This window comes from Ptychodera flava, chromosome 7 (genome assembly GCF_041260155.1).
Source record: "Ptychodera flava strain L36383 chromosome 7, AS_Pfla_20210202, whole genome shotgun sequence".
Taxonomy (NCBI): Eukaryota; Metazoa; Hemichordata; class Enteropneusta; family Ptychoderidae; genus Ptychodera; species Ptychodera flava.
This window is the reverse complement of record NC_091934.1, coordinates 10,047,276-10,069,349: the sequence shown is the minus strand read 5'-3', so window position 1 is coordinate 10,069,349 and position 22,074 is coordinate 10,047,276. Positions and strand designations below refer to the sequence as shown.

The window sequence follows — 22,074 nt, the reverse complement described above, 5'->3', positions numbered from 1 at the left end:
AATAACAGTTCACGTACACGATGTCAGACCCTGCAGGTATAGATTTTCTGTTAAAAAAGTTGGACATAAATTGGCAATTTTTACCATGATAACTACCTATGGTGTTTAACAAGGGAATATTGTGCCATCATTATCGTTGCAATATTAATTGTACTGCCCAATTTTAAAGCTGAAAACTAGCGTTATGTCTAAAAACGGGCAATCTTTGCATCTAGTTATTGACACAGAGGGCGCTTTTCTAAGATTCAATCCCAGCATTCTTTGTGAATGTCCTCGCTCAAAGGCAGACGACATTTTTCTCTTTTTAGGTGTGATAGTAAAGATATTTTGTATCAGTGACAAGGTGGTTTGATTCAGGAATTTCGCCATGGCGCCGACGTCCTAAAGGCGACCCTACAGGAATAGAGGGAACTACATGTAACCAGGTAATTGGACGATGTGTGAAGGATAATGATTTTCATTATTGCCAGATCCCTTTTGATCCATGTCCACACGTTTATGTTCACGAGACGATATTCTGCTGGGCAATTACAAAACCAGATGTGAACCGAAAGTGAAAATGCTGACATGTTTCATTATACATTGCAGTTGTCTGTAAATTTTATCTTTTGCCACATGTTTGCAACTTCATTGAAAGTGTTATGATCAACATCATGAACAATATTAACCACAGATTAATTCCAAACGTCATAAGGTAAAATATGTAATATTGTTCAAGCGCCAGTGTCAGAATCGAGGTTCATAAAGGACAGTCGGTTCAGTCTGAACAACGTTGCCGATTCTATGACGCAAGAATACGATTTGCACACTTCTGGACCTTGGACAGCTCGTGCTCTGCATTGAGTGTCATATGACTGTTCAAATTGCATTGAATTGAAGTCATATGACACTTCAGGCAGAGATTAAAGCGTTGTGGCATCAGTGCGGCGTAGATAATTCTCACAAAGCTAGAGGGTCTCCGAGTCGTTGACCGCGCGAGCAATAATAACATAAAACCGGACCGACCGATAATTCATGAAGGCAATTACATTCAATCAGGTCTTAAAGTAGCGATCATTTTCAGTCGCATTGGCGAAAACGAATACGAAAATAACTTCAGCCTCGTGCCTGTGGCAGAGATTATTGTGGCTAACGCTGAGACTCCCTAACTAGATTTAATTATCCACGCCGTGCACAATCTCTGTATGAAGATTGATGACTGTTAACACTTCCAAAACTCTTGACACAGCGCATTGTATCAAAAGTCGGTTTTTACACACAGTTTCTCTGAAACATTACATCTTTAGGGTGAACATCGAGCGACATGAGTAAACAACAGCAGCGTGGTGGAAAATCGGGAAGAGGTGGCGGAGGCCGAGGCAGTGGTAATCAGACTGGGGGTAACCAAAACAGCCGACAACAAAGTAACGGAGGCGGAGGAAGGGGGAAGGCCCATGGAGGTGGTGGTGCCGGCGGAAGTAGTGGCAGAGGCCGAGGGCAAAGTAATCACGGTGGAAACCCTGGGAGCAGCTGCGGGTGCAGTGGGGGACGCCCTCAGTCTGCGTCTGGTGGACAACAAAGTAAACCTAACCAACATAGGGGTGGGGGAAGGGGACAAGGACAACCAGGAGGCAGCGGACGAGGTTATCATCCTCAACATGGGACTCAGAGAGGTGGGACAAGCAACAGCAGTGGAGGGCGCCCAGAGTCCGCTCCGAGCACTCAGCAGCATGGAGGCGGGCAAGGTCAACACAGACATCATGGTCATCAGCCAGCTTGGAAAAGTCAGTCTAGAAGTCCCCATCCTTATGTCCAGGACAAGGTCGCAACGACCAAGCCAACAGTAGTGGTTATTAAACACGTCCACGTCCAATCACAAGTGCGACCAGTCGAGCCTAGAACAAGCATATGCGCATGCAACACTTCTACTGCAAGTACTGGCGCTATCCCGAAGACAAAACAACAAACCCAGGATTCAAACGCCGGAATAAAGAAAACACACCCATCACCAGGTCTTGCCACAACAAAAGGTAGTGCAAATACAGACCGAGAAAAGAAATACATATGTCTGGACAATTTAATGGGACGGTGTAACTACAAGAGGGATGACCAATGCCGATTTTATCATTACGGAATGCCGTACATATGGCAAAAGCGTTCATCTCCAGAAAACTGGGAGTTATTCCCTGATGAAATAAGTTTTGAGCTCGAGCGGCGATTCTGTGACGTCAACACTGTAAAGACGCAAATTAGGTAACCGTTAAAGCATATCTTTATTGCATATAACACGATTGGAACTAGTTGGGATAATTGGATGGTGAAGTGATGTCGATTTCATCTACAAATGTAATTTCATCTGCTTTTCTTTTTACATTACACAATTATTTTTATCTGTAATTTGCAATATTGCAACATTCAGCTATACGGCACCTAACACTTTTGAGAAATTTGAATATGAAAATCCAATTATCCCAAATTAGTTCCAATCGTGTTATATATGTCAAGAATTAGAAGTCCTACGCCAGTCTATAAGCCTGTCCGTCTGTCTGCCTGTCTGTCTGTCTGTCCGTCTGTCTGCCTGTCTGTCCGTCTGTCTGTCAGTATGTATGTATGTATGTATGTATGTATGTATGTATGTATGTATGTATGTATGTATGTATGTATGTATGTATGTATGTATGTATGTATGTATGTATGTATGTATGTATGTATGTATGTATGTATGTATGTATGTATGTATGTATGTATGTATGTATGTATGAGTGATATGTAAGTATATGGGTCTGTATACTAGAAAACATGAGAGCCTCTTAGTGCTATATCTGAGTGTGTATTTGGCAGAGGAATGCATCATGTGATCACAACATACCGAGATTTGGGTCAAATGAAAATGACATTCACATGAATATGCAAATGAGTTATAAGTAATGAAAGCAGACAAAAATTTTAAGAAAATACAATTTGAATTAAGATTTTTTGTTGCTGTTCACAATATTCTTCGGCATTCATAATTGGAATTATTCTGAACATCATAATATATGAACTTTTCTATTTGGCTCATTGCGTCAGTTTCTTCTGATAGTTTGTCAATCAAGGCATAGCCAAGGCATGGTTTACTGTGTAAACAGCGCTTCACAGATATTTTGTGGTGTTTGTTGTGTTTAAAGGGATTTGTTCGTGAACCTAAGCATATCACATGACTTTGACTTCAATGTACGAGTGTCGTGACACTCGCCTTTACATTATAAATCTGTTCACAGTCTTAATATGCAAATTGTACAAGAGGGAACAACGTTTGCTCTACAAATATTGAAATAGGAACTGGTTTGACGAAACACACACCAAAAATAGAAATGGCTTGGGTTAAATTTCAATTTCAATATGAAATGTTTGGACTATAACCTGCCCAGACAAACAGTGTGAAGGCATGGTTCAACCAAATGTTATTCATGGTGGCAATAATGAATAACATTGATCTTAAATAATTGAAAGACTTTCCAAAAGATTAGTGACTGTACGGCTAAAATGTTATTTTCATACATTGTTATTTTCATACATCCCATTCTGTTGCTGTAATCTATGAGTTCCAGTGTGCAATAACTTTTGTATTTACACAATACGCAGATACCAGACGCGTATCAGGTATGTTTGACCTCTGACCGTTGATTTATCCGGTGTAAATAAAAAATGATTTAGGATGTCAGCCACGTCAATGTATCATTCTAGTTGGATGAGAGCTCACGCTGGCCATGATAGGAAACTTTTACCAGACTGAGTGCAACAACGGGTCCCTCAATTAGCATAGAAGCTTAATACGGATATAGAGAGCATTTTGTTGGAAGGAATAATCTGCATAAAAACTAATGAAATGATGAACTACTTGGACTGCATCGCAAGAGTTGTTTAAACGTTTCAAATGTTGCTCTTAAAACTGCTGTATTGGATCATTTGCATCACCATTCGTCAAAGCAGCGCTATCACGTTTTGTCGTCCGCTTCGCTTCCACTGCCTTAAGTCAGTTTCCAAGACAAGTAAATGACCTTTTTAAGCTAACAATTCTCTAGTGTTTAATAAGCTGATAACCCCGGGCCATACATTATATAGTCGATTTCTTAAAAACTTGTGCTCCAAAAAACACTAAGCAAGATTTTAAAAATCTCAGACATGCTTTGGAAGAGCTTTGTGACAGCTTGCATTCCAGCAAGTTTGAGTCAGATTTCTTGAATTATTTAGACAAAACATAGGGAAAACCAATTTTGAAAGGTTATGCAGTGTTTCATCTAGGTTGCTCCACCAAGGGGGGATTGGTCCCCCTCTACAGGAATTTTCGAGGGGGATTTTAAATTTTTTGGGGAATTACACTGGACAAAACGCTTAGTGTGCCCTTAGCATATTGACGTATATTGACGTATATGGAACACAATACTAATTGCATACGCAGTGTATATCTTTGTATATGGAACATTCCAATACGTTGATATGCGTAGTGTATTTCTATGCAGATCATGAGTATACGTAATGCAGATCTTTGCACACTAAGTGTACACTGTAGTTTTGCATTTTATTAGTATACGTACGTGTATACTTAATGCATACGGCACATGTACAAAATCAGTATATGTGTATATATGTTTTTATATCAAGCATTTTGTCCAGTGTTAACGGAAACATATAATGACGTCTTTACATGTAAGTTTTATGTTGCAGTGATGTCAATCGTGATATATATACTACAAGCCATAAATCACTTGCTTACACAATGAAATCTGCAGGCTGCAAACACCATCCTCTATAAAATGTTTTCAAAAGAATAGGGCTCCCAAGAGCGGCGGACAGATCATTAATATTCATAAGCATTAATATTCCTGAAAAATTGTAGCATGCTACAATATCTGTCTGTCTGTTTGTACATACTGTGTATGTTTGCTTTCTTAGGGCTTAAAGTACATTCAAACATAAAAATTGAACAACAGCTAGCTATTCCACTGTACCTTCAAGGGATTTTTTTCATTTTTATCTGAACTGTCTGCACTAACACAAAGCAAGAAAAACAGCTTTAGTAGTTATAAAGGAATGTTTTGCAGCTTCTGAAAAATTAATGTACTTGTTTGGCACGTTTTCACTGTGCTTATATCATCCTTCACCACTATTAGTTTGGATCAACATTGCCCTATACAAACTAGTTAGCTGTATTTTTCTAGTGACCTAGCTGGTCTTGTAGTTTTTTGCGCAGACTTAGTAGAGTTAAAACGAACACTTTAGAGGGTCGGACTAGTCTACCATATTTTGAATGCGGAGTTTCTCGATGTCAGATTTGCTCCAGCTGCTCTTTGTCAGTCATTTTAGAATGGTGAAAATAACAAACAGAAAGGTTGGTTGTCACCAACACTTAACTTTAGGGTTTATTTGCCCGAAAATAAGTCAGTGGCCGTTCACTGAATTCAAAAACCGAACCCATTGATGCCACAGCTTGCTTGTGTAAGTTGTGACTTACATTGCATGTAGTCTGAACTGAACACGTTTCTGTAACAGTAAAGTCCAATTTTTCGTGTCAATTATTGCTATCAGAGTTATTTTCATATTGTTATAGACATTTGACGCACAAAAACTTCAGTGTGTCTCCTTTTCTCAATCGTACAGAGATAATATGACACAGAAATCTTGTCTATCTGGGGCAATGAACTTTTGTGAACGTAACTCTCACTGGCTGACAGGCTTTCATCAGCGCATGGAAATAAACGTGTGGTATTGTTTCAACAGCGCAGTTCAAAAAGTACCAAATTGGAACTAAAATTAGTCCCTTCCATGTAAATGTTCTTGCTACACTAAACAATGCCTGTTGCCACACTATTAACAGGTGTCCCCGAACGGGTCGAAGTGTGACACCCATGATATTTGATATGCTATTCTGGCCAGCTCAGTACAGTGCGCGAAGGGTCGCCCCTTCTCGGTGCAATGGGTGGCACGCAGCACACCAAAGAGGGGAATCGCGCAATCGCGCAGCCTAGATGAAACACTGGCTTATGCAAATTACCTTTCAGGTTATGATTAGGTAAACAATGGTGACACTGTGGTTAGCAAAATGTTCCCCTATATCCAGGCTTTCAGAGAACGTATGATTTATGGGAGTTCTGAGCTGATTAACCACAAGAGAATTGTTAAATTCAAAAAAGTCGATTTCTTGTCTTGGAACCTTAACGGAGTACTCGTCCTGTGTCCTATACGCCTTGGCTCAAGTATGTCTGTTGGACGATCGCAATCTATTCTGCTTTCTCTGTAATTTTTTCCTCCGTGTTAAAACAAAAACAGTTTTTAACACTATTAACACAAATGTTTGGGGAAATATAATCTAATAGTAATAACCCTCTTCGCAGGCAGGTTTACATTTGTACTCTCAATCGGGTATAATTCGTTCCACATAGCACAAGCACAGCGGCTCGTACAGTAGGTCGAACTTTGTATACCCTATCTCGTGTATAAGCGGCGGACGTTTTCCATTAAACTTATGGTGAATTGCAGAAGTTGCAGTGACTTTTCCAAAAGTTTATTCATATCGCATGTAAGATAAAGATAGTTAACAGTGGATTTGTGTTATTTCAAACTGAGCAAATGAAAAACAAATCGCATGGTTGGCGACGTCTTACAGTGTACGCATGCGCAGAGTAATGGATTGCACGTTGCCAAGTGCGGCGATGCTGACTACAGTTCTGCGCGTGAATGTCTTATTTTTTCCAATTAGCTAATAAAGGAATAAAAGTACGTATTTGCGAACTTAATCTTGAACCAAGAACAGTCGCTTTCGGTTTTTTAGGCTATCCGTTATCCGTTATTAGCAAGCCCTGTTCTCAGTATCTACAAGCGTTTCCCTGCTGTTGACCGACTTCACGTGACTCGAAATCAATACAGTATATAGACTTTGTAGTGGTTAAACGAAACACCGTATACATGTACACAGGGCTTTCTCTCGACTGCGAGATTACGCAAATTGTGCATTTAGAGCCATTTTCTGCCCTTTAAATGTTACTGACTGTGCGAAAGTCGCGCACAAAACAGCACGCAAATACACCAATATGATGGTGACCCAAGCGCAGTGTATAGTGACCTGTAAATTTACTGTCAGAATACTCCCTCAGAAAAGACAAAATATCGCCTGTCATGTCATTCAACTTTAGTGACGTGCATAATATGGAGTGTACGCATCGAAAAGAACAGCCAAGGCATAGATGTGGTTCAGTCTCCATGGACACTAGTATATTTTATGTTCATGTTTTGATAGGATATGTTGTATTAATGTCATAAGTAAACATTAAAAAATTCCCAAGAAAATGTCAAGTCTACCCCCCATTTTTTATGAATGGGGCACAAATATTCCTCTTCAGTGAACATGGAGAGAAAACACTGTGTACACACTTTTTTCAGATATTTTTGACATTCGGATACGTCATTCATTATGTGAATATTTAATTTAAGGCCCATTAAAATTACCAGAGGGCTAGTCAATAGGGATAGGGGTGAATAATTTGTTTAAAATCCTTGAAGCCTCTGACCTACTTTTGCTAGCATCAGCACCTATCATAAATGCATGTTCGTCGTTTTATGCACATCTGGTATGTCGATGACAGAATACTGATACAATACGAATATAAGCTGCTTGCCAAAGAACCACAATAATTATACAATTATTGTCATTTATTCATCTGTGGTCGTAGCCGGTGAGGTAGTTTACTCACATAAAAACAAATAATGGCCTTTTTTCTGTTGGGCGAAAACACTGCTTCCCCAGTGAGTATGTGAAAACTTAAATCATAACAATTTCAATTGATTTAATCTCAATCAATAGCATCACATATTTAAGCATATGTCGTAAACAGTGTTCAAATTTGTCCTATTTGGTATTAAGGGATTCTAGACCTCGCGCCTACAGTTATTTCACAGCTCAATAACAATCCAATTCTATTTTGCTCCAGCGATGGTTCTTCAAAGTTGATGGTCGATTACAACAAAATGATTGCAATCAATTTAGAAAAGAAAGAAGTCACTGAAATTCGTCGTTTGTCGACACCGTCTACACGGACTGGAGACAACACACTGGCTGTTGATTGGCTGTGGTATTGGAAAGATGGCACTGTGTGGCGCATATATGGCGAGCAGGTGAGGATACTATTTGTGCTACATTATTTGTCTATTGTGTGATAAATTGCGACCCCCCTGTAATTTCTGTCAATTAAACCAATTGTCACTGCATGAAAAACCTGTAATAAAGGCAAATTCACACTAATCATGTTTCCTGTATTTTAGGATAATAAACATAAATTCTTGTGTCCACTTAATTAGGGTAGCTATAGGTATTAGTCAGCCATGGTGTCTGTCTGTCTTTCTGTCTGTCTGTCTGTCAGTGTGTATGTCTGTATGTATGTATATATTTATGTATGTGAGTATGTCTGCCAAACGCGGAAACGTGAACTGCTGCACGTATAAGCTTGTCATTTGGTCTGTAAATGCACCCCAGCCTGTGTATGAGATTTTGTTCAAATGAAGTTGTCATTACCAAAAATATGCAGGTTAGCTGAAAACATCGTCAAAAATTAAAATCTTTATGACTGCTAGTCAGATTGCATTGATAATGATAATGTATGGTATATATTTTAAATGTACACCTATTGTGATTGCTTCATTTTGGGCTGATATGTGCAATTTTCTCTTTTTCAGGGTTTTAAACATTTTTCACTTGTTTTTTGTTATTTCTATAAATTACGATGTTTATCTCTTGAAAGATTTGATCAAGTGTATTGAAATTTTGTCATCAAGTTCCTAAGTGTAATCTGACTTTGATTTGTTCATAGTGTGGTAAAATTTCCATTCATATTTGTATTTTGGGACAATAACATTTTAGTTGAAAGTCTCATTCGCTGAAACTGCTTGCCTGCTTGCTTCAACGTTTGGTTTGGCTGTTACATTTTTACATTACATTCTCGCCAGTTGACCCACCATAATTTAGGAAAGGTAACTTTCTATTTTGAAATCAAACACAAAACCTGAATCCATTGAACTGGTATAAATGCAGCACCACTGACACACTCTAGCTGAGCCCTCCAAACACCAACATGACATCAATAATAATCATGCATGGGATGTTTCCTAAACCACTGCACTTTGTCTAGAATAGATCCTTGCTTTTTCAAATTGTTTTCTACAATTATTTCACTTTTGACAAATTCTTATACTATTCCCGGTCTCCAATTAGCTTAGGGGTCAATGTGCTTGACAGTTCTGTTACATGCATAATGAACCCAACTGGCTTAAATGCAGGAAGAGGTTTCACTTCTACATTTGGTAGAACTGTACAGATTGCCATGGTACAGTACCCTGTTGTACCTCTCTGCAATGCGAAGAACATTGACAGATATACTTGGATAAAGAACTGAATACATTTCTTTCTATGAAAGAACATCATTATTGTCAAAATAATGTTCACATTGAGGCTGCAGTAAATTGATGCTGGATTCTGAAAAGTCAAAATCAGCTGCAGTTTCAGACAGTGTACCCTGACAGGCAGGCTCGCGTGTTTGTAAAATATCTTTAGCATTCTAAAATTCCTCTGGGCATGAAATATCGCCAATATCCTGGTTGTGTGAAAACCTGCGCATGATTATTTAATGGTTATTGTTTTTGTATGAAACATGTACCATAGCGTTCAAATGAAAATAGCAAGTTAAGGATGCAATCTTTTAAGTGCATATGCATATGCATATTTACTGTACATTTATCACTACCATACAACTGTACAAAATTATTGCAGTTACATTTCATGTGATTTTACAACTTCCTGTTTTATTATCTACCGACTACAGATTAACTTACATGCTTCTAAAAACAACTGCCAACATTTATAATGTTGAGTAAGAATCACATCTTTCAAAGCAATAGAGAAAAGACTAGAACCTAATTTTCCCACTGATCTGCAGTAAAACCTGACACAGTGTAAATACTGCTGCTGTTTTTGATGGTATCCTACCCGAGTTATTCGGGACTTTCATAGCATCGACACCGTCTGGAATGACATTAAAAACGTTTGTCATCAAGAATACCGATTCTATTCCAGATTTTTACAACATTCTTGGCGGTACCTAGTAGAAAGTTATACATTGGATCTACGATATGAAACCGCACAGGTAAATAATATGAGAGTTCATTCAGAGAAATCCATCGTCCACCAAACATCTTTTGTAGTCTTGCTTGTTCAGTTGGAGTAGAAGCCTTGGAGGCTCTGAAAGCAAAAGCTTTATACTCCCCATCTGTCCACATTTGGTGACTCGAGTAATCATGTGCACTTTAATCTGGCTTTTGTGCAAAAGACTGTCGGGAAATGCATTAAAGCATTTACTCCATCCTGTAAGTAGAAAATATTATAAAGATTAATAACCATTCAAATAATGGCGATGATGAAGGTTCATGTAACTGTCAATTACCAACGAAATGTAAGCAGCAGATATGCCTGCCTGAACTCAAACCTGTCCCACAAAGAAAAATAAGTAGCATCACTTAGTATAGAGTACCTGAATCATAGGACTTCACTTCACATGCAACATGTACAGCATACTTGTTGTTTGAATAATTATAGCACAGGTTTAAACTATGGCAGGTGAGACTGCATGACTGGTGACAATTGTTTAGCTCCAATTTGGTATATGAGTACCAGGGGAGCTATAGGGATTAGTCAGCCATGGTGTCTGTCTGTTTGTCAGTATGTATGTTCAGTATATATGTCTGTAGGCACAGTATGTATGTATGCAAATGAGCTGGAACATTGTAAAAAAAACGGTCAAAAATTAAACTCTACAACTGCTGGTCAGATTGCGTTGAAAATTACAATGTATATTTTTATGTACACCTATTGTGATTGCTTCATTTTGGGCTGATATATGCAACTTTCTTTTTTCAACATTTTTAACATTTTTTAATTAATTTTTTGTTATTTCTTAAAATTACAAAGTTTTCTCCTGAACCATTTGATAAATTGTGTTGAAATTTTGTATTCCAGTTCCTGAGTGTATTCTGACTTTGATTTGTTGAAAGTGTGGTAACATTTCCATCCATATTTGTATTTTGGGGCAACATTTTAGTCGAAAGTCTCATTCTCTGAAACTGCCGCGGCTAAGTCTGCTTGCTTCAAGTCCAAAAGTTCGTTTGCAGGTCCCTAGGGATGACCTTTGTGGGTCATTTTAAGGTTATATTGAAATTTGCACATTTGAATTTGGGGCAATTTATAATATTTTAAGTCAAAACGTCTCCTATGAGTATGAAAGTACTTGTCTGATTGCTATAAAATATGGTATATTGGGAGGACTTTAGAGAGGTATTGCAAATTATGATGCAATTTTGGGGGTTTATTTTCTGCAGTTTTCCTCAGAAACTACTGATCACATTCCTGATTTCTTAAAACATCTCCCAAACTGTTCCTGTGATAAAAGTTTCTTCAAGAACCCCTGCTGAGAGAGTATACTGTACACTAAGATCTTGTTTGAAGAGGCTAACTGTGTCACACAATTGTTGATATTGGATACATCATTCAGCATTACTCCATGAAAAAATGCTGCAACTCTTGCATCAATGGTCCTCAATATGTATTTACGTTCTTTTGTAGGTTCTTTTGGCCTAGGTATAAGGCCAACAAGAATGACATTTTCTGGTTTCTAGTGGCTTTCACGAGGTAAATTGTTTATGGCAAGATACAAAGTACCAATAGAATGTAGTGTGTGTTCATATATCGCTGAAACCAGTCTATATTCAATGTGCATCCTAGGTCATATTAACTTTTGAAGAAGCCCTGATACTCAAAGTCCTTCCACACTTCCCCCATCATAAATGTCTTGCATGAGATGTTTTCTTTGTTGTTTTGAACGCCAGGTGCTGCGCATTTTCATGAAATTTGGCCTCATTGTTACAATAGCAATATACTTTTCGTGGATAAACATTCTCTGTTCAATTTTTTCTGCGTACCTTTTTCAAAAGAACTTGATCACCACTTCTTTTTTCTTGCTTTACTGTGTCTTGGAAATTTCACATGTGAACACTTACTTCACTGCTATCTTTCTGCCATTTTGTTTTTCTTAATGTAACAGTCCTCGAAGTTGTATAGAGTGTGACGCTGAGGGCAAACCACATACTGGGTGAAGTGATCTCGTTCCAATCCAATATGATATAGTTTTGCATTGAGTATAGGGTTGCTGGCAAAGCATGAGCGAGGACAGGAAGACAACTGCTTTTCATAGTTGTGCTAATTGTGGTGAAAACAAATGTCAAGAAGAGAATCATGCTGTGAATTGCTTTGTCAGAAATGCCATACAATTTCTGCCATGAAAATATAAAAGAGTAAGATGGCAGTTACAGTTGATATGTATTTAAGAAAGAGTTCAGTGCATTCTGAGATGATTCACTAGCATCCTCCACTGTACTGTCATCTAGTAAATGTACTTCCATCGTCGTAAACATCACGCCTCTTTACGGCAACAGCTCAGCGCTACCCATTGATTTTTCCGTAGGTCAGCGGAACGGAAATTATTGCTCTGGCTCGCGAGAATGTGTACTTCTTGTAGATCGTCATCTCGATCCGAACACTCAGCTCCACTATCTTCAAAAGCACCTATCAGCTGTAAGCTCATTTGGAATCAATCTATCCATTCCCTACCAATGAAACAAAAAGAATCTCAGAGGTTTTTCATATCTTCAAGTAAAGTGGCCATGCAAAACTATTTATTTCTCACAGACTCATACATATGTACAACTCCTAGCCAAGATTATATACATTTCTACAACTAATTTACATGTACATTCCTTGCAAAACTTTAACAATGTGAAGGTTTCCATGGTGTGATAGACTGTTGCTATGCATTCATTCTATAGAATTAAATGGGATGTTATGGCAGTGAGTGATACTCTTGAAATGATAGATGCACGTAGTTTATATATTGTAAGCATATATTCACATTGTCATATATCTCTTATGTTTCAACAATAGAAATTGTGTTTACAAAACTGCAAAAGTCACTCAATTTCCTTTGCATTAACTTTGAAACTAAAATTGAACATGCTAAAGGAATTTTGACCTTCGCTGTAAAGTACATTGGGTAATTTAGCAAATGAACATTAATTCATAAATAAAGACAATCAAACTGTAAAGAAAATGGAGAACCATAGTTCAAAATTATTTATTTGATTTAAATACAGAAAAATTCAGTGGTGAATAAATAAGGAATCGATTCCCTGCCACGAAACAAACATAAAAATACGAATTCGTATATGTATTTTTCAAAAGCACAATGAATGAAGACAAATCCAAATCTGTATTTTTGAACAATACAGATGAATCCATGCAGTGCATTTGCTAGTATACACAGGAGTGCTTATACTTGTTTATCCATTCTGAATTTATCGGTATTTACGGTAAATACTTTCTGGTTACCAATACTTTCTGGGTTAACTAAAATACAGGCGACTGTCCATGCTTATACTGCAAATATTATGTTTTCATGCAGTGTTAACCCTTTGAGCGCTGTAATTTTCTCCAGCCAAAATATTATTGCAAAATTTTACCAATTTTTATGAATTTTCCAATAATCTTTTGATAATTTTGGACCAAATGGACACCACCTTTCATTTGCTACAGTTTTTTCTCAAAATTGTGGCAAAAATCTTAGAAAAATTGACTGGAGTTTATTTTATAAAGGGGACAACAATAGACTTTGGCGCTCAAAGGGTTAATAATTGACAGAAATTGAAGCAACAACGAATGCTTCAGACTATATGCGTCCGTGTAACATGAAACTACTTCTAATAGATTTATATTGTCAGTGACTTTATTAATATACGGCCAAACAAAAAATAAGTGTGTTTCCGGTACCCGACTTGCTCTAGAAAACCGCCGACCATAGATATTGTTTTGCAATTTCAAAAGCTATGGAATAGATTCTCTAACTCTAGTTTCCGGAGGCATGTAACTGGAAACACACAATCTTTCTATTTGGCTTACAGTGTGTGAACATTGTTTATTCTGTGATCACACAAAGTGAAATCCATAGATTGTGTCTCAATATTTCTTGTTCATGGACCTATGGCAATCTCTGTGAAATAGTACAAATCTCGAAGGCCATATTATTGATAGTAATATTTGACGTATTGATGTTATATTGTTCACTTTCTGCCTTCGAGGGCATAAGTTTTGCACTTGTTATTTTCAGAAAAAAAGGGGATTAAAAGTTATCTTGTCATACACCATTGAGTACGAAAGTAAACTAAACGATTGCCTTGACCACATTCCTTCCCATACACTTCTTTCACTGTTCAATTATTTTCTGGGGCAGGGAGGCGAAGGCTCTGCAACTATCAGAAGTGCGGACATTGAAGAGAAATATTCGGCGTTCAAAGAGAAAAATGATCCCTTGACGCTGCCCTTCTCAGTTGGACTAGAGACGGACTTTGACCTGAATTTTGGCCAAATGGTCCAGATAAACAGGGAGACCATGAAGAAACGAGATGTCAGACGGAGACCGAACTATCTTTCTCCCGATTTTGTCGATCACGCCAAAAAACGGTAGGTTGAAACATTGAAGACATTTTGTTTGATCAGCATATATTTTAAATTGAATTAGCCGGAGAAAATCTAAAATGCACGCAGTATATAATGATGGCAGTGGTTCCAGACTGATATATTTGCAAGTACAAAGTGTGTCATAACACCTGAGGTAATTAGAATTGAATGATTATGTTTCTGTAAACTTTTGTTCAAACCCTCCTCAAAGAAACTTTCAACCATACTCTTACCAAATCACGAATAAAGCGTTGGGATCTCCGTGCAAAGTTTAGTATTAGAGAAACGAATTACCTGGCCAATTTTAAAATTTAAAATATCCTCCTTCCCTGTCTTAACTCTATGGGAAAAGATAAAATTTCGATTTTCGTAAAACTCAGACAGTGAAAATTATCCTTACTCCAAAAGCTCGAAATGTGACACCAAATCAATTCCAGCGATTGTTATCATTCAAGGCAAGTAAATCACCAGGCCCAAGAAACTAATTCGCATACAACAACAACACACTGACAAAATAAATAGTCTAATCTCGAGGCACTAGTTAAGTGACAGAGTAGTTATACAGTAATTCAGCTAGTTGGTAAATAACTGTAATGAGTCAAAGCTTAGTCAGGAATAATGCCGTCATCTGAGTAACAGCTTTGTCATATTTTGATGTGAGATCTCCACATCTACCAAGAACTTCTTAAATGATCTAGCCAACCTACTTTGTGAAAATCCCTGTTTTACTAGTTTTAAGGCAAGAAAGTTGTGTCTCACTTGAAAGTCTTCATATGAATCATAGATCAACAGTATTTCAGGAGTTATGAAATGTATACTGTAAGCTGGACCCAATGGAATATTACTGTTTAAGGTAGAACGCACCTCGGGGACAGAAATTCGGGCCTTCAAATTTTATCAATTTTCTTCTGACCTACCACTTGTGGGGGCTCATTTTGAAGCTCTTGGCGAAAGAAAAGTTTTCACTGTCTTAGTTTTTCGAAAATCGAAAATTTTATTTTTTCCCATAGAGTTAACACAGGGATGGCGGCCATTTTGAATTTCAAATATCGAGAAATCGCAAGTTATTTGTCTCTCTAGTTCCAAAGTTTGCACGGTGACCCCTGATTTTTATTCTTGCTTTGGTAAGAGAATGGTTGAAAGTTTCACTGAGGAAAGTTTGAGCAAAAGTTTAAGTCTTTCACTTTCGAGGTGCATATTACCTTAAGTAGGGAAGGTTAATGATTCAAAATCAAAATCATTCCTCTTGTCATACAGTTTAGTGTGCAATTTATTTTGTCACATTTCAAAAAGCAGACAAGGTACGACACTGAGCTCACACTTCTGTTGTTTCTTTTATTTCTAATTCATCTGGATAGATGTTATGGAGGTAATTAGAAGTACCAGGATTGTTCAAACTAATCAGATCATCGATATATCTATTGCGTTATTAAAACGCTTAGCAGCTCTTTAAGTCCCGGAACTATGAAGAGCGCATGAACTCAGTTCATTTTATGTGATACAAAAATAAATCTTCAAGAAGGGGTGAACAGTTTGTCCCCGTAGGAATGCCTATATTTGCATGAATGTAATTAAAGCAAATGTGATATACTTGTTGCAGGGATTGAAATAATTTTTCATTTCTGGTGGTAAACTTTTACCATCAGAAATAAAATTAGGAGGCAATTCTAAAAATCTGGTAGCAATATGAAGCGTATATTACCATGGATACAGAATATATCTGGGGCATTCAGTCAGTATTTACACTATAATATGATAGCTGTTCATAAGCTGCAAGCTTCTCATGTGGCAAAATTAAGAAGTCTTTTAGCCTTGACCAACATGTTTGAGCCACACATATAAAATTGTCCCGTGCAGAAGAAATCATTTAGTAGCATAGTGGCAGTGTACATATGGATTACTGAGGTATTTAAGGCCCTGGTGTTGTGTCATAGTTGTGATCAAGCAGGCTCAATAGCATCTTGAGCATAGGTGATTTTCTTGAAACGAAAAGGGTTGAGCTGTAACAGAAATTCCTCTAAAATACCCACTATTTTAGAGTAATCAATGTGTCAATGGTTATGGCAACTTTTTTAGACCAGAAATATCATTTGATATTTTTTATCATCAAAAAAATGTCTGGTGATGTTCACTTCTACATCACTAAACTGATTGAACCTGCAAACATTTATATTAAAATCATTCAGAATCACATCATTTCTTATATCAAGTGATAGCGGTTTGAAATAGGCCAAATGGACAAAATGCAATGTTTACGACAATGCTTGAAGAACGAAGACGTGAAATTCATGATCTAACTTTATCTATGACTGTACATAACCAGTTAGAGAGACACTTAACATCTTCTTCATCTAAACTGGCCCACTTCTTTGCATAAACCTCGGCAGCATCCATAATGATTTTAAAATTATAGTCGCAGTTTATATTGGGTGGCTGACGATACTTTTGCCCAAACTGGAACAGCTAGCTGCTGAAGTTTATCGTTTGTGACGATGTTTAGGTCACCAGTTATTCTATGACCATAAGGTTTGTAACAAAGAGAAGATGACATATTGCAATCACAAGTAGTGTCATTGAAACTCTCTAGGTCTACATCTTTCAAGAATCTGTTGTCAATAAAAAGTTTCCTTCCTATAGTTCTTGCATATGTGCATGAAACTCTAGGGAGTTCTTGAAATTGAAAATACGAACTTTATTTGTTGTGTAAAATATTGCTGATGTTATTTATGTCAATTCCTTTGTTAGTAAAACTTACAGGGAAAAATAACGTCTGCTGACTGTTGAAGCATATGCTTAACAGGTTTGAATAGGCAGAATTTGCCTATATCCATATAATAAATGGATATTAAACGCTGGTATTGACTCAGGTGTTTCAAAATTGCAATTATGCATGTTTTCAACAATAGGTAGGAGTGATTTTAGGTTTTGCAAGGAACCTCAAAAGAACAACTAAGTTCTTATTTTGTAAACATCCAAAGGTTTGTTTAGCATGGGTAAGAGATCACTGAACTTGCGATTTCTGGTGCTATTACCATGTCGTCTTCTCAAATGAGCCCTCACAACTGGCAAATCAGAAATGAATCGTGAAAATTTGATAGTCTGAATATCTAGACGTCCCCAGGCGCATTCTACCCTGAAGTTAAAATGACGGATGTGTAACTCTTGATATTAGGGTTACACACTCAGTAACAACAGGCTCCTATCATGTCTTTTCTTTCCCTTTCTTTCACGTATAATTTGAACACGCTATGCAAATGTAATTTGAACAGCATGTTCAAATTATGTACTGTACGACTACTAGCTACATATGTCATTATTGGTCACCATACGGCCACTAAAACTGTCAACACGTCAAGAGTTGACGTAACAAAATCGTCAAAATTTCAAGCAGATGCTTAATATCACATACTATATTTTGACAGCTTCGTTGTTTCTAGCTGCTACCAATACTCTTACCAAATAAGTTATAAGAGAATGACATTAGGTGGAGGAGGGAGAAGAATGCATTGTACAAACGGTAAATGTCCCGTTGGCTTTCTTACATATATGTACATTCTATTTGCATATTTGATTTGTCAGTGTGACAAGCAAGAAGATTCAACAACAAGAAAAGAAAAAACCCGCCTTTCTCCACATTTTCTCGGCCATGAAGAACTGGGATAAGACGGCGCACGATAAAGGAGGGTACAGTCTGGCCTTGCTGAGCGAAAATGGTGATACCAGTGCCGAGTATGGAGAAGTCGCCTCGCGCTTCCGGTGGACCATGCCTCATGACGTCATCGTCTCCATCGAGAGGGTTCAGAATAAAAGTTTATGGGGATTTTTTGAAAAGTGAGTATATACTTTTAACCTTTTTGCCTGCTGTAAGCTCCATTATATTAACTTTGGACCTATTTTACAGAATTTTGTTGTGCTCAAGAACACACTATATGTATAATACAGTTTAAAACTCTATCGTCAAAATCGTATCAAAATAACTCGTCAGTACAGTGTGTTAGTCTCGCATGCAAGACCTCGAATCTGCGTCTGCGCTTCATCAGGGCACAAATTGCGCCACGTGCGGCAAATCCTCGAGCTGCGAGTAACCACAGATGACGACTAGTTTAATACTCGAAGCTCACGGCTTCGCCACTTATGGCGCACTTTGTGCAGTGCGCCGATGAAGCACAGATGCAGGTTCGAGGTCTGGCATGTGAGACTAAATGTTTTTTGTGTATATCAAATGTTAATCTCGACAGGTTAGCTTTAGTCTGAAGTAGAATTCGTTTGTCAACAATGAAAATATTGTATATTAGTACAGTATGTGCTTATTTAGACTGTCTACGATGGTTTTTAGTTAAAATTAATATTTCGACCTTGCTTAAAAACCAGTTGTTTGATCCCTCTGATGTTTGGTAAGTTTGTTCCTCGAGCTGACATAGTAGAGTCAATGATGTTGATAGTTGGCGGCATTCATCTTTACTTTTACTTTTACTTTTACTTTGATCCATTGTCAAACAAGTTAAGCGGGGAAATAAGAATTGATATGGGCATACTATGTACTGGCTCAGTTAGAAAGAAACAAGTGTGCAATTAGGGAAATGAAAACCTGTCAGGTAGGAAAAAAAGAGTACAGTGTGCCTAACAAAATCAAATGATAACAAACTTTTGAAATTGGAGGTGACCTGTGATCTGTTTTGCACATATAACTTCATGGTTCATATTTATCTGAACCATACGACATTTTTCTCAAATTTAGACATAGAAAGTTCAACGATCTCTTGGTGCCCCTGGGCCCCATGCTGTTCTTCTAATGTGCCCGAGAAAACAAAGGCTTATGTGACTGAAAAGAAACAATCTCTCGCAGATAACAATCTAATAGTATGTATGTATGTATGTATGTATGTTATGTATGTATGTATGTATGTATGTATGTATGTATGTATGTATGTATGTATGTATGTGTATGTATGTATGTATGTATGTATGTACTACGTACGTACGTACGTACGTATGTATGTATGTATGGTATGTATGTATGTATGTATGTATGTATGTATGTATGTATGTACAGTGTGTATGTATGTATATATTTGTGTTTGTATGTATGTATGTATGTATGTATGTATGTATGTATGTATGTATGTATGTATGTATGTATGTATGTATACATACATACATGTATGCTTACACGTATGCATACATTTATGTATGTATGTGTGTTCTGTACTCACTAACTATTCTCTTATTTACTTTCGTACCAGGAGATATGAAGATATGAAACAAAAGGCAAGCGATGGTAGGGTAAATGTTCGCCATCTTTTCCATGGAACCGATGAAGATTATGTAGATGTGATCTGTCGTCAGAATTTTGACTGGCGTCTGTGTGGGTCCAGGATTGGCACTAAATTCGGCAAAGGCAGCTACTTCGCAAAGACGGCTAGATTCTCTGATGGCTACATTCAAACACACGACGTCTACCAGAAAATGTTCTTGGCCAGAGTACTGGTTGGTGAATTCACAAAGGGTCACAAGGAGTTGGTCAAGCCCCCACCGAAAAATGCGAATGACCCCCTAGGTGACCTTTATGACTCATGCGTGAACAATGTCAACAACCCATCCACCTACGTCATCTTTGAGAGCAGTCAGGTGTACCCAGAATATATCATCACGTATATCAGGAATAGAGATATGGATGATATGGAGACATGTCTATCGCAATACGAACAATTGAATCTGATTGAAGAAGAGGAAGATTAAAGCTCCATGATTTGCTGTCATTTTCGATGTACATGTATATTTCCTGGTACTATGTAGGTCTGTTTTAGACACAGCTATAATCCAAAAAGATGTCACAATTGCTGGTCTTGAACTTGTCAACATGACATAAATGTGAGCGATGTCTAGTACCGTCAAATATAATCGAATATTTTTCAAGACAAGCATTTATTTCAGATAAAAAATTACACATTACACACGATGGGATAAATTACAAGGCTTATACTTCAACATGATTTCCAAAGGAAGGTTTCTAAAGGGAAAAAAGAAAATCCTTTGAAAAAAATACAAAGCGAAAATACCGTGTTTACCTGCAAAGCGCCCATGAAAGTAAGTGCTCGACTTAGAAAAACTAAAATTAATTGAGAAACTTTCAAGTCAAGCACGCTAACTTTTGAGTGTAGTCCAGTATGCTATATTTGCACAGTCACCAATTTTATATACGGTACTCTCCCCGCGGATATACACAAAGAATGGCGGTGAGGTGAATGACATTTTCTGTGGACGATATAGGTAGATTTGTGTGCTACTGGAATGATTCGAAATTAAATACTTTCTCAAGATTCTAAAACGAGCAAGCACTTACATATCTTGTCATGTTGGCGAAAGTAAATTGTAATTTTAGAGTTACATGTGTTTCTAACTTTTAAGGGAATGCCTTTGTCATAACCCGCAACTGCAAAACGATGCTATTCCTCTTCTGATTGTAATTTCCTTCTTGGGATTTGAACCAGGCTCTGCAGATTTGGAGCTACGCTCAGGAAATTTGAGCTAGGCTCTCCCATGAGCGTTAAGTCGGTTCATCCTCAGATTCAAGTGACCTTTCTGGCTGACTCTGAAAATGACGTCACTTAGCTTTAGTGACATATCCGAACAAGGTCGAAGTCACTTGACCAGATGAGAGATAAATGATAAACTTCGCCGAAACTTGAAAAAAGTAAATGTGCGTTCTTTCAGAATTTTCTCTCGCATTGTAGAATTGTTCGGAAGTAATGTTTTGACAGAATATCTCAAAAAGACTCTTTGTCAGCAGTTCTTGTAACTTCCAGTCCATAGTCCTGCCGGCGTTTGTAGGTGTCTTGGTTAATTCATGCGTTAAGAAAATCTGAAAATGTGTAAAAATTGCTAGTGGATATACAAGCGCCAATTTTATAGAAAACATAAGAAACCATTATCTACGATCAAATAGTCAATGTAATTTGGATTACAAAGTACAAAAACTAACATACGATATTCGGATTTATGTCTAAGAATATTTTGTTGTTTCAAGTTGTGTTGAACATACATCTATATTGCTATAAAAGTAAATGTACGTTCTTTCAGAATTTTCTCTCGCATTGTTGAATTGTTCGGTAGTGATGTTTTGACAGAATATCTCAAAAAGACTCTTTGTCAGCAGTTCTTGTAACTTCCAGTCCATAGTCCTGCCGGCGTTTGTAGGTGTCTTGGTTAATTCATGCGTTAAGAAAATCTGAAAATGTGTAAAAATTGCTAGTGGATATACAAGCGCCAATTTTATAGAAAACATAAGAAACCATTATCTACGATCAAATAGTCAATGTAATTTGGATTACAAAGTTCAAACACTAACATAAAATATTCGGATTTATGTATAAGAATATTTTGTTGTTTCAAGTTGTGTTGAACATACATCTATATCTGTAGGGGGAGTCGTGTAAATGTGATGGGTTTTTTTAACTCTCACACTAGAAGACCACGTAGCCATGGGCATAGACATGGTAATACCAGCA

General features: G+C 37.4%; 1 protein-coding gene across 1 annotated transcript; it reads left to right on the top strand.

The window, feature by feature from the left end:
* The first annotated feature begins 285 nt into the window (after window positions 1-285).
* LOC139136745 (protein mono-ADP-ribosyltransferase PARP12-like) lies at window positions 286-20,584 on the top strand. Its single transcript, XM_070704562.1, has 6 exons — window positions 286-425; window positions 1,287-2,232; window positions 7,947-8,130; window positions 14,340-14,569; window positions 18,146-18,397; window positions 19,810-20,584. The coding sequence occupies exons 2-6, from the start codon at window positions 1,304-1,306 to the stop codon at window positions 20,303-20,305; spliced, it is 2,091 nt and encodes a 696-aa protein (XP_070560663.1). The 5' UTR covers window positions 286-425; window positions 1,287-1,303; the 3' UTR covers window positions 20,306-20,584.
* The last annotated feature ends 1,490 nt before the right edge of the window (window positions 20,585-22,074 follow it).